The following is a 14128-nucleotide window of genomic DNA, read 5'->3' as shown; positions in this document are numbered from 1 at the left end:
TCTTGTGAACATTCCTTTCAAGTTATAAATATATACATCTCTTGAAATGTTTGCTTTTGTTCCTGAATGGAAGGCTGAGTTTCAAATTAATTCTACTTTTCAGATAGTTAAATTATTAGTGACCAGATATTTGTTATTTGAAGTCCTCCACTGGCATCCCCGTGGCAATAAAAGGGTGATTGTCACATGAGTCAGTGTGGGGTGAATCACCAAGATAATGTGATAGGCAGCCTATGAGCATAGGAATAAAGGCCAGGTGAGTTTGCTGAGGGCCTTTGCTGAGGGCTATAGTGGCTGCTGCCTCAGCTGTTGAAAAGCTGACTGGATCCTAAAAATCCTCTCATTAGCTCCTGCTGTATGGAGGGAGCTGCAGTTTCCCCTCTTTAGTGTTTGGCCGCACAGCTTCCCACCACCTGGAGATTTCCCCATGGCAACCGCAATACTGGTCGTTGGTCATTTAACCTTGAGAAATCTATGGGCTGCATACAGCAGTGCATTCCAACAAGGAGGATACAAGCAGCTTACATCACACCCATCTAGATGAGAGAGACCATGGCAGAAGATGTATGTGCTGGCAACACCTGCACTCAACATGCACATCAAGATGCAGCTCTGTCTTGCATCTCACTGTAGCACAGCTGCTCTCCCTCAACCAACCCAACACTAGCTCACAGGAACATTGTGGTGAACAATTCTCTCACTGGTCTGTGGGAGCACTATTGGTGTTGTTTCTCAACCAGGTTTCAGGCTGGTGTATAGAACCACAAGAAGGAAAAGTGTTTTGATTGATTGAAAGACACAGCATGGAAATAGGGCAGCACACAGGTATACACTTTTATACATAGAAGTTTACAGTCCAAGTTTGCAATAAAAGTCTAGCTGTGAGTATTTAGTTTAGTTTAGAGATACAGCATGGAAACAGGCCCTTCAGCCCAATTAGTTCACAAGCAAACTTGTGTCAACTTGCTTGCCCCTTCATACAAGTTCTATATTATCCCATTTTCTCATCAACTTGCTACGGATTTGGGGCAATTTTACAGATGCCATAACATTTCAGCGCTCCACAGGATTACACTGTACATGAAGTGTCAAAACACATAAAAGACTTTCTAAAGATTATCCTAAGAGAATTTGGAAAATACTTCCAAAATCTTCCATAATTTCAGGCAAGATGAAATAATGTATTTTTGCAAAGAAACTTAAATTAAAATCAAATTCAATTAAGATGTAAATTGCATTAACATTTGTAACCAGAAAGCAACAATCTGTAATGAACATGCTCAGATATAAAATAAGAATGGCTTTAAAGAACAAGTATTTAATAAACTGGATAACCATATCGATAACAAAAGATTTTAGCATTTTTAAGATGGTTTAATCACCTACCTCTGGAAGTTTAAGGACTTTACAGTACTTGACTCCGTTCCTTAACCTTAAAGGGGAAACATGGGAAATTAATCCATTGTAAATGCCAAACATAAACCACATCATGTCCCCCAAAGTTTACTGCTAGTATAACGGCTTAATTGTCTGATATTCCAATTTATTTTCAATAAGAACATAGATCAGTCACAATCAAAACAAGTGGAGAAACAGTGCCATGGAAAGCAGATACATCTCCAAACTTACTTCTTGCATTTTTCACAGCTGTACATGTTGTCACCTGCAAAACAAAAACTTATGGAAAAATAACTTGGGTGCGATCCACTTTTAAAGACTTGAAATAACAAAGATCTGGTCACTAATAATGTAACTATCTGAAAAGCGTAATTAATGTGAAACTCAGGCTTCAATTTAGAAACAAAAGCAAAGAAATTCAAGAGATCTATGTATTTATAGGTTAAAATGAATGTTCACGAGAAAAACATGCAGTAATACAGCCACTTTACAGCCACAGTACGATCAGTGCCCTCCAAAGGAAATGTTTTTAAAGTTTTAATGTATTTTTGGAATTAAAGTGGGAAATTTGCAAACTCCAGTGAGGCAGTGTTTAGATCCTTTAAAAAAAATATTGGTCAGGACATAAGGGAACATAAAACATATGGTCTGTAGAGGGACATTTTAGTCTTCCATGGCAAGTGGACTGTTTCCATTATGTGATTTCTATGTATTAACATATCGCATTGAACTCACCTTTCAGTTCATCAGCGGCAAAGAAAGCAGCTAAACAATCTTCTAATGTTACAACAGGACCCCAAAACCAGCTTGGGATACAGGACACGACAAATCTGCAATGGAAATTGCGCAAGTATTGATCTATCAAAATGATCATTTTGTTTTGAGATGAAACCAAGAGTTAAAACTGGTACTTTTGTACCTGGTTGTGAGCGGGGAAAAAATGAGATAATACACAAAGTCTGGCATGCACATTGTGAAAAGATGGTTGGCATGTAACATAATCCCAAAATCTGTTCATCTATTCTTGAAAAATAAAGTAACATTTTGAAATAAAATTTAAATTGATAACGTTCACTTTTATATGCTCTAATATTCATATATAGAGGACATTATAAAGCATATAGAGGACTTCTAGAGGATGTTATATTATAGAGTACTTATCCTTGAACTCTTAATTACACTATGGGCATTTGAAGCTATGGAATGAATGAAGAAAATGATTCTGCAGTTTACGTGTGATCAGTAGAATAGCCCAATGAATGAGCAAGTTTAATACAAGGATCACCAAAGCATGGAGGAATAGTCAATAATTTGATTGATTCTATTTGAAAATAATGGCTGAAAGGTTCAATGCATCACTGTTAATTTAATGGAGTAGAGAAGCAGGCAAAATATCCAAATCTCCAAATACATCAGATCGTGCAAAGGTCAAACATCAAGTTTTAATTGAGTGTGAATGGCAGACCTATGTGCACAAGGTCCCCTACATGATTTGCACTGCGCTTCTCAACATAGTTTAATTAATTTTTTTCATACAAGAGTTTTCCTTGGTGGTATTATCAAGGAAATAATTATATGTAAGTTGATATTGCGATTGTTCAGTAATGAAATGCATTAAAAGAAAGTAGCTTAAACAAAAATGGACTATAGTAACAGTAGAATCCTCCATTTAAAAGAAATAGAATATCTAAAAAAATGAACTACTTTTACAAACATTATTTACCTTCTAATATAATCCATAATGAATGCTACCCATCCTTGTGTAGAATAGGCATCACTACAGGTGCCACTTTTCACAGGTAGGTTTTGGTGGATGGATGCATGTAATTTGGCCAGGTCCTCTTTACCAGGGATTGGCAAAGACAGATCTTGAAATGTTTCCACTGTGGAAGAAATCTGCAACAGCATAGTCCCATCATGTTAAAATACCAGCTTCAACATTGGCACCAAATCTAACATTATTGATGTTTTACTGCAATTCAATTACCGTGCCTCATACAGTATCTTCACCAACATTACATTTATTAACCTCTTTTCCACATCCTCTAAATTGGATCATTCTGTACGGCTAGCCTTTGCCTTTGTTTGTTAATTTCAATTATACATTTATTTACCTTGTTTATCACAGCTGCCATTTGATAACATGTGGCTCTTTTCAATCCAGGGTTAAAGTATTCCAATAATCCGTGTTCCACACAAAGAAGCTGAAATAATGTTACCAAATCAAACAGGCAGTGTGGTTTGCTGTATTTCCCATTAAATACAAAAATTTAGTGCCACATATCACACAAGTTGGGTTTATAGTTCCACTGAATGCATCTTGTATTACTGTTGATGACAACACTAAAAGTGAAAATGTAATCCCACACTCTATGATAATTTTGTAACTTTGCAAATTAATATAAGATTCTACACCAAATTACAATTTATAGGTGAAAATGAAACTTACTCTGTCACAGGTGAGACATTGGACTAGGCTCAATATTGACCCATCAAAGATATCAGAAATTACACTGCGATACTTGGGTTGCTTTTTCTTCTTGTTGGACAACAGAAGTTGGGCTGAATGAGGCAAAAAAAAAAACTGAATTGCATTTTGCAGAATGGCTAAATCAAAATAACAAAATTCCACATCAACAAGAGCAAGTTGGACTTATGTAACGCTATTATACAGCAGAGTTCCAGAGTGCTATGGGGGTATATAAAAACAAAGATGGATATTCTAAAACTAAGACATCACTTAACTTAAAGCCATTTGTAGTCGCAGGCACAGAGCTGATATGTGAATTGGACAATGCAAATTTGAAAACTGAAGGCGAGAGTTTTGACTGGATCCATGTTATTGATGAATAGAGTGAGGGAGTCTGGCCCAGAGTGCTGTGAAATAGTGCTTTAGGGGAATAACACACACACGAAAGAAAAGCTTCAGCAATTAATGAACCGAGGCAAGCGCAGAATTGGGCCATGTTGTAGAGCTATCTCGCAATCTCGTAGAAGTCACATCAGCGGCTGTATTTCCTGAGGTCTCTGCGGAGAGCAAACGTCTCACAGCCGCTGCTGTTGTCCTTCTACCGATGCGCCGTGGAGAGTATCCTCTCCTATGGAATCCTGGTGTGGTTTGCTAGCTGTACTGTGGCTGAGGAGGGCGTTGCAGGGAATTATAAAAACTGCGCAGAACATTACAAACGCCCAACTGCCCTCCTTGGATGACATATATAGGGCCCGATGCTTGCGCCGGGCCACAAATATCAAGCAGGACACATCCCACCCTGCCAACCACCTTTTTACTCTGCTACCCTCTGGGAGGCGATTCAGGACTCTGTAGACTAAAAAATAGTTTCTACCCATGTGCGATAAAAGAGCTAAATTCCAACAGAGAATGCTGGGGAAGCAAAATGTAATTCCAAGAAATGCCGCCAAATTCTTTTAAATTCTTTAAATTCTTTTAAAATACCTATTTATTTTTTACTAATAAGTGTACATATGTGTTAATGGTTGTCGTGTTTGTATTTTTTTTAACCGGAGGAGATGTAATGGAATTTCGTTGCACAGTATTGTGCAATGACAATAAACATATTCATTCGTAAACGTATTCATTCATTCATTCATTCATTCATTCATTCATTCAATCAAAGTGATCCAGGTTTGATTCGGACTTCTGGTGTTATCCATGTGGATTTTGCATATTTTCAATGTGACTGCATCCAGTTGCTTAGCTTTTTCCCTACATTCCAAAGCCGGTTGTTACTGTCAGTGGTAACCAAAACTGATATTAATTTTTTATAATTGGTATAGAGTAGTTCATGGGATAGAGTGGAGTGTTGCCAGCATAGAATTGGAAACGGATTATATTTTCAGATGATGTTGCCACAACAGAGCAAGGAGGAAAGAAAGGAAGGTGATGAGAGGAGGGTGGTAAACAGAGATTAACAATATATCCATCGAGCAGCAGAGTTAACGCTGAAGGCAGAACTCCTATCCGTTATATAGAAAAACGGATTTATATAGACAAACATGGGAAAATGAACTAAGCCAACCAATAACGAAAGATATTTGGGATGAAAGTTTACAACATATACATCAATGTTCATTAAATGCCAGACACTCTTTAATACAATTTAAAGTACTACCTAAATTACATTACTCCAAAACAAAACTAAATAGAATCTTCCCACATATCTCCCCTATCTGTGATAAATGTCAACATTTAGAGGCTGACCTAACTCACACATTTGCAAATTGTATAAAAATCAAAAACTTCTGGACGGACATTTTTAGAATAATATCTATAGTTGTCAACACTCAATTGGATTCCGATTTAAAACTAATAATACTAGGAATGTCAGAACAAAGCCTAACATTTACAACAACGCAAATAAACTTTATCGACTATAGTATAATAACTGGGAAAAAATTAATATTAAAATTTTGGAAAGGTCCTATAACCCCCACAATTAAAATAGGGATTGTGGAAATGTCGGAGACCTTACATGTGTAAAGAATCAGACTTGTCTTAATGGACAAACAAGAACTTTTTATCAGAATATGGTCTCCATTCATTGACTACTTGAAGGGGCAGACTGGCCCGGCACGTGAACCTGACTGAAACTCGAATTAAGGATTAGATGAAAAGTTATACTTTATAATTTACGAACTTATCTCCAAAGTTGTATTTTTAGTAAATTATTCCATTCTTCTTTATCGTGCTTTTTTCTTTTTTTTAATTTCTCTTTCTTATTTTCTATCTATATAAAAAAAAATACTAGAAGCAGAGTTAATATCAAACGATTATATTAGTAATGGAATGATATACATGAGATGTTTTTAATATGATATGCACCTGCCTCTAATAAAAAGATTATTAAAAAAATAAATAAATAAAAAATAAATAAAAAATAGCAAAGCCAATAAAGATGATTCTCTGGCTACAAATAGAACCTAATGAAAGTAGGCCCACCAAGTTGGATAGTAGTGAAGAGGTCTCTAAAGAGGATAGTATGTTAATGTCTGTAGATAAACCAATATTTTCTTCATTATATCAAAATACTATAAAATACAACAATTTCAATACCAAAATCATGTAGATGCAGACAGGAATCCATGGCCAATCATTTGCATTATCTGATTAAAATAAAAATTTATAAGTCTTCAAAAGGCGGAACAGGTGATTTTATACAAATTTTATACAAAATCAGTATAAATTTTATACAAAACAGAGACATTCAGGATTTGCTGGTATGTTTTATGTTTGGGTATTAAGCCAACGTAATTTTAAAAAAAGTGGTAAAGCCACTGCGGAGAAACATACCTTTCTTGAGGGAATACGGTGGTACTGCCCGCATTGGACTCGATCGAGGTGGGGTGCTGGACAACTTGGAATGAAGTGCTTGATGGATAGGGCTGCATGATCGTGATGTGCGACGCATGTTTACATCATTGTCAGGTTCTGGGTCAGGCAAATAGAAATAAAATTAAAACGGTTATCTTGTCCAACAGTAAAGCAGGATGGCTGGAGTCACTGTAGTTTGCACTATGTCAGAAACCATTTTATTCATTTCAGTTATCACAATAAAATTCTCAGTGAAACGAATAATCTTGCTCCCATCAAGATTCAGATTCTATTAAAATTCCCTGAGTTAATAAAATTGAATTCAAACCCTACTAAACCAGATCATTGAATGTCATGGAGACACAAGGAACTGCAGAAGCTGGAATATTGAACAAAATACAAAGTGCTGGAGTAACAGTGGGTCATGTTGCACCTGTAGAGGGAACGGATAATTGATGTTTTGGGTACGGTCCCTTCTTCTACTCTGAAAAAGGGTCCTGACCCAAAACGTCTCCTATCCATTCTCTGCACAGATGCGGCATGACCTGTTGAGTTACTCCAGCATTTTGTTTTGCTCATTGAATATCATTCTGCATCCCTCTACGTGCAAAAATGACACCAAAGGTATAATACAATTTATTGCCAAAAGCTAGTTTTAAAGCAGCTGCATCTAACAGTAAAATATTCAAACTGTATTAAACTGCTTAAGCATAATTCAGTAATTGAACAGGTCAAAGTAAGTTTAAAGAAATGTCTTTAAATACAGCACCTGGTGTTCTGCAAGGACTATTAGAGACCATGGTAGTTCGGGCATCGCCAGAGCCTCCAGCATCTCCTGAACTCAAAGACGTGTCTACATCTGCATCTTCATCAATTGCATCCACTAATCCCAGCCTGTGGTGCCCACATGAAAATTTTCTATCCTTTTGCCTCTCTTTTTCTGAAATTCCTTTTCCACATTCATTCTGGATCAGCAGCTCCGTTTCAATCTGCTTCTCATAAGAACATTTGCTCCTGTTTTCCCCTTCCCCTTTGTCGCTGCTTGCTCCAGAGTCACAGGAGAGAAACTCGTCCTCCGAAGGACTCCTGTCACCGTCTCGTTTTTCCTCTGTGTCACTCGAGGAGTCGCAGTCTCTCTCTGTCAAGGGTTCCTTAAGCTCTTCATGGAGCTGATCCATCAAACAACGGAGGAATTCCTGTGTATCCTGGAAAACAAAATCAGAAGTAGAGGAGTACACCAGTCTCAGAAATACTTGTTGTAAGATTACTTATCTCTTTTAAGACAAAATCTCTCTCAGCCAACCTGCTGTGCATAACCTCGGAACATAGGATTGATCAATTTAATGCCATGGGCAAGACTTGTAGGAACAACGTAGCTGGGACTGCACAAGAAAGAAAAATAGAAAATTAGAAAGGGGTAATCAATTATTCTTAATTCAAATAATCAAATGCTCTTTTACATTCTTAATTCCAATCAATTCTACTTCAAATGGTCAAGTCACATCAGCTTCATTTTCTCTTTGACCCTGCTATTTCAATTTCAATACCTTTCTCAAATTCACGTTGAAGGAGGAATTAAACACCTGAATTTATATCTTAACTGTAACTGTCACTGTAGGTCATGTTGTTACTTGTGGGCGGAGCACCAAGGCAAATTCCTTGTATGTGAATACTTGGCCAATAAACTTACTTACTTACTTAATCGGATCCCCATACCACTTTCTTCAAATTGAGAGGGTAGCTGGTGTGGATTAGAAATAGAGCAAACTTACAGGATATAGCACAAAAAGGCTTGTTAAATTCCAGGCTTGTTAAATTCTGTTTATTTCTTAAATATATTCCCATACACAGCAAGCAAACTGGTCCCATTTGGTCATCGATCCACTGGCATTAATGCCCTCTCCCTGCCCCCATTTACACTATCAAATTCAATGATATGTCAACCGAGAATTTACAAAACAATCATAGAAAAACCCATATAGTCATACAGCATGGAAACATGCCCTTCGGCTCAACTTGCCCACACCAACCAACATGTCCCATCTACACTAGTCCCTGCTTTTGGCTCATATCCCTCTAAACCCGTCCTATCCATGTACCTGTCTAAATGTTTCTTAAATGTTGTGATAGTCCCTGCCTCAACTACCTCCTCTGACAGTTCGTTCCATACACCCACCACCCTTTGTGTGGTGGGTGTTCTTATTCATTTTTTCTCTGCCACATTTCGAACTTCTCAGTTCTCAATTGCAAAAAAATAGACATTATTCTGTTCCTCGTTCCACTTTTACTGCCTGACCTGTTGAGAACTTCCAGGATTTTCTGGGGTTTTTTGTACCATCTGCATGAAAATGCACCCTAATCAGATTTATTAGTAGTTTCCATTGGAGAAACCCCCCCCCCCCCAATAATTTGATAGAATCTGCCATATGGATGGTCTCAATTAATGAGAGTAATGTATCATCTGGGTTCCAAATTGAGCCATTAATTTTCCTCCCAAAATATGAACCAAAGTTCTAAAACAACAAATAAATACAGCAACCTAAAATAAAAACATCACCAAATGGTAGGTAATGCTCATATTACCCTAGGTAAATAGAACATAATTAAGTGATTATTCGTATAGATCTTGGATTACAGATGTTAAAGTATATTGTTAAATTATATAATGACAGTTAGTGCAATTGCTCCAAATCCCCAACTGCTCTCTGACATTTTGGAAGGTGCATACTTGGAAATGTTTTCACAAATGCCCCTTCTGTTGGCTGCACGCAAACACCACTTAGTAAAACCCAGTTAAATGGACTACAAACTCTGGAGCTAAAAAATATTTATTTTAGTGGTATACCCCCACGGTTGATGAATTGCAACATATATAAATGGCTATTCAACAGTTTAAATTGAAACAAACAGCCTAAACCCATGCCAACCTTAATACACCCTATCATAGATTTGTCGTTGTCCTATTCATCTCTCCCTCTCTCACACTCTCCATATTTAAAACCAGCTTATTTTCTCTTTTCTCTGTCCTTAAGGGTCTTTGACTGGAACATTATCTTAGTTTCCCTTGTTGTTCCCTGTTGAAGACTTAAAGGGGTATTCAACAGTGCCTGAATCAAAGCTGTAAGATTTTTACTTTCTGTCAAATCTCAGTGGCAACATTTAAGCATTATGTGCAAAAAGAGATCCACAGTCATAAATTGACATACCGTTTTTTGTGCCATAGCTCAGAGATAAGCTTCTGATAACTTTTGCAAAGAGCTGGCTTTTTATCTGTACGAACCAAACCTACACATTCCAAGAAGAACTGGGTGAGAGGTGGGCTGTAACAGAAAATTGGCAACTGAATTAACATTAACTTGCACATCATCAGCCAAACAGCAAAATAATAATTACTCATTGACTTAAAGACTCATAACATTTGCAATAGATTTCAGGTGGCACACTGAGACTTCAAAAGGATTTTATTAACATTTTAAGTTTGTAGGAAAAAAGTTTCAATGTAAATCACAAAGTTTAAAGACAAAATCAACAGATAAAGTTTTAAGGAGGCATCCAGTTAATCATCAAAATGAAACATTGGTACCGACCATAAAGAGTGGGAGCTGGACCTTCCTATTTGCAGCTTAGACTAGTTTGAGAACCAGTACTTTTATATTATATTGGAAGATTTAGAAGACCGAGGCCAAATACTTTTTTTCTTGAATCCACACTCACAAAACCTTTAACTTTTTCTATTAGAAGTCACACATTTTTCACAGATTATTTTGAATGGCTACACCAAGATAAGTTACAGTTAACATTTCCACTCTTTAAGGTAACTACACAAATGGAAGCTGACTGATTAACTTCCAAAAGGGCACTGAATATATAGTTTAAAGAAGAGGGGTGGTTTAAGGGAGAAATCTACAATTCTAAGGCGGGAGTAGATGAACTCTGCTTTCAAAAAGCAGTCTCGGGAGAGGCCGAGTCGGGAGCTCCAACGTCGCGCAAGGTTCGATTGTCCAGAGCGGGGGAGCTGACATCCCCCCCGCTGCAGGAGCTGATCGCCTCGACGCGGGGGGCCCAAACGCCGCCGGCTGTGGGAGTCAAGATCGTCCCATCAACGGGAGGCTCGAGGCCCCCGACCGAGGGCGAACAAAGGGAAGAGTCTTGAACTTTATTTCGCCTTCCATCACAGTGAGGAATGTGTAGGAATCACTGTGATGGATGTTCATGTTAAAATGTGTTTTGGGTGATCTGTTGCTTTTTATTTGCATGACTGACTTGGCAAATGAAAATCCTCGTATATTGCAAAACATACTTAGCAAATAAAGTACTATTCTGATAAGTATGCAGAAGTAAAATGGGCATCCTGAGTTGTATGATTCTGTTTGATGTAATGCTTAAAATAGTTATTCCATGGAATAGTCTAATTTATGAAAAAACAAAATTATTAAAATGGAAACACATTTTAAACTAACCACCCAATAACCTGTACCATTTGACCAGGAATTTGCATTACATTTCATAATGTTTTTTCTTCTAGCAAATATTTATTAATTGTAACCCAAAGTCAATAAAACTCCAGTCCTACCAGTTGGACAAAGCTTGCAGTGCAGCATTCATGTAGCAAGAGTTTCCAATATTCTTCATCCCAGTAAGCCCTAATAGAGAGATTTGAAAAGAAAAAGCAATTAAAAAAAACCCAAATCAGCCAATTTTAGGGGCAACACTACAACGCAGTTGAACTTTCCACACTAACATACTACATTCTATCTATTGAGATAAACTCCCAGTTTGTACAAAATAATTTATATCACCAACTCGATACATTAGCAATTTTTTTTAACTTCAGTTGCATTCAGTCCCATCTGTGCTCCAAGTACCTCTTGGTCTTAACTCATCATCCTCAGACTCTGATTCTCCTTCATCTGCAACAGCAATGGGAACAATTTTGAATGGATGATTTCGAAGTGATATGCCAGAGTCCTAATAAAAGAAAAAGCCATGTTACTGCAATGATATAGAATGTAAATATATTGGTTTATTGCTTATAAATAACATTTTATACTTTCATAGGAAATCTATTTACATATCACCAAGAATGCTCCCACAATACCTAGCTACCTTAATTTTTGCTTAGGAACGCAGCTCTGACTGGATAACTTAAATATCCTCAAATAACCAGTCTAAAATGGGGAAATAATTTTATTTTACAAATAACACAAATGTCTCAATACATACACCTTAATAGAAGTCCGCCTTTGTATACCTGCTCTGTTGATCTGCTTGATGGACTAGGCACAACAGGTCGCTGTTCCAGGAACACTTCCTTCTCACAGGCATAACACCAAACTCGAAAGGTAGTTAGGTTCACTGTCAGATTATGTTTCTTAGCCTATGTAGGCAAAAACAGAAAATTAGGTAAATTAACATTTCGATGAGAATGAGAAAATCTCAAAAATGTCATTTGTCACTTTAAATATTTTTATAATATCAGAAGGTAAAGCATTTGTTCTTCCATCAGGTTTAGGTTTATCATTGTTACATGTACCAAGGTACAATGAAAAGCTTTGTTTTGCATGCTATCCAAACATAATTATACATAGATACAATCAGTTCAAACTCAAGTATGATAAAGTAAAGGGTACAGATTGCAGAATTGTAGTACATCAACGCCACAAAGTCCAATGTTCTCAAAGGGGTAGCGATGAATCAGACAGTACTCTAGTGCAGTGCTTCTTAAACAATTTCAGTGTCACTCACCCTTGAGTCTTTATCATAAAATTGCATTCACCCTCGACTAAATTTTCTTATGTTTTTTTGGTAATTTAAGTCTTATTTCTCCTTGTGTATAATTTTATATATAATTTATTTTGTCACATGAGCAAAAAACATAAATTAACTCATTTCTTAAGTGATCTTAAGTGACATATATTTCTCAAAAATATATGTAAAGAAAACTAGGAGTGACAACAAGGTTTAATTACCACTGGAGTTGGAAAATCATTCTATTAGAATTCCAATGTCTAAACACTGGGCTTCAGCCCCATCCTACCCTTTTGGCGACAACCTATGACAGCACCTATGACAGGAGAAGACAAGCTACGTCAAGCCCAGTCGACAAAAAGTTTTGAACATTTCAAAATCCAGCGGCGACCAGAAAAACATTATGACTCTTTAGGCGACTTGAGGAGACCACTCACAATCATACAGGCGACAGCCCACGACCATGTGGCGACAGCCCAGTTGCCTGTAGTCGCCGAAAAGAATTGCCTAAGTGGGGCAGGGGCTTTAGAAGACCATTCTATTGCAGGTCTAGTTAATGCTCACAGCCTGTTCCACTGAGATTAGGAGCACTCCCTCCATATCATATTAATGCTAGTTGAATACTACTTTAGGAACTGGGTGAAATGCAGTGTGGTCCTGCCCAGTGTTACATGAATTATAAAGGAAGATTGGGGAAAAAAGGAAAACTTAATATATCCTCACACAAAACATAAACTGATGATAACAACTGCTTAATATACGACATTCTTAGTGTTAAAGAGATGAAGAGAGCATGCACGTGGCTCCACTTTCTCCTTCACAAATATCTAATTTACCTGTGAATGTAATGTGCTGTGGTCAACGTACGATTCCCCACATCCGACATAGGAGCAGCCATTCTGTTTTTGTAAAAGGGTAAAAGGAGATGGATTTCAGGGGAAGGAAAATTAATTAATGCAACTACTATCCAGTCCTCCACTTTTATTTTTGGCATTCCAAATGATATAGCATTGAATAAAAAGCAATGATTACATACCATGACTTATTCCTTACAGCATGACAAAAAGCATAAAGGAATTGCCCAAGAAAGAAGCCATATTTACAAATTTGCATGCTAACAATGACAATAATATCTACATTAATATATTAAACTCCTTGATTTATGAATCTAGACTAGTTTGTAACCAAATCAGGGGCATAAATATTTTAATTTGATAGTTTAAATGACTTCATAGTTAAAACAAACTTCTAAACAATGAACATTTTGTAAAATAAATGACTTTTACCTGAAGGCAAGCCCATAGGTTTGGTCCACCAACTCCACAGGATTGGCATGTTCCCTGAAAAACAGTTTTTAGTACAATTATCTCAAATCATTACATCAAGCAAAAACATACTGAACCTACCTTGGATATCATTGTTACAGGAAGTGCTCTGTGGGCATCAAAGTCTATTAGCAAGAGCATATTAGCAACAGTGGGATTACGAATGACCAAACAAACCAAGCTATAAATATATAACTGTAGACTGAGATCATGGCAGATACAAAGAATCAAAAATAAAATAAAACTACTGAACTCATCCTCACCAATCTATATGTCACAAATGGATCTGTCCATTACATTACATAACAGTGACCACTGTACGTATACA

The 14128-nt window shown here is 36.9% G+C and overlaps 1 protein-coding gene across 4 annotated transcripts in view; it reads right to left on the bottom strand.

Annotated features, from left to right (window-relative positions):
- Positions 1-14128, bottom strand: part of usp20 (ubiquitin specific peptidase 20) — a 42893-nt gene that overhangs the window by 20478 nt on the left and 8287 nt on the right. For 3 of the 4 annotated variants that reach the window (XM_033049227.1, XM_033049230.1, XM_033049228.1), the window contains exons 3-17: positions 13762-13815; positions 13312-13374; positions 11979-12104; positions 11593-11695; positions 11301-11370; positions 9934-10047; positions 8031-8109; positions 7497-7932; positions 6707-6844; positions 3848-3960; positions 3513-3602; positions 3122-3294; positions 2134-2228; positions 1630-1663; positions 1387-1432 (exon numbers count right to left, since the gene is read on the bottom strand). In XM_033049227.1, coding sequence (XP_032905118.1) covers positions 1387-1432; positions 1630-1663; positions 2134-2228; positions 3122-3294; positions 3513-3602; positions 3848-3960; positions 6707-6844; positions 7497-7932; positions 8031-8109; positions 9934-10047; positions 11301-11370; positions 11593-11695; positions 11979-12104; positions 13312-13374; positions 13762-13815 — 1734 coding nt within the window. The remainder of the gene's footprint in view (positions 1-1386; positions 1433-1629; positions 1664-2133; positions 2229-3121; positions 3295-3512; positions 3603-3847; positions 3961-6706; positions 6845-7496; positions 7933-8030; positions 8110-9933; positions 10048-11300; positions 11371-11592; positions 11696-11978; positions 12105-13311; positions 13375-13761; positions 13816-14128) is intronic. The other variant, XM_033049229.1, reaches the window with a different exon arrangement.

This window comes from Amblyraja radiata, chromosome 32, assembly GCF_010909765.2.
Source record: "Amblyraja radiata isolate CabotCenter1 chromosome 32, sAmbRad1.1.pri, whole genome shotgun sequence".
In the NCBI taxonomy this organism is placed as follows: domain Eukaryota; kingdom Metazoa; phylum Chordata; class Chondrichthyes; order Rajiformes; family Rajidae; genus Amblyraja; species Amblyraja radiata.
This window is presented reverse-complemented; position numbering and strand designations above follow the sequence as displayed.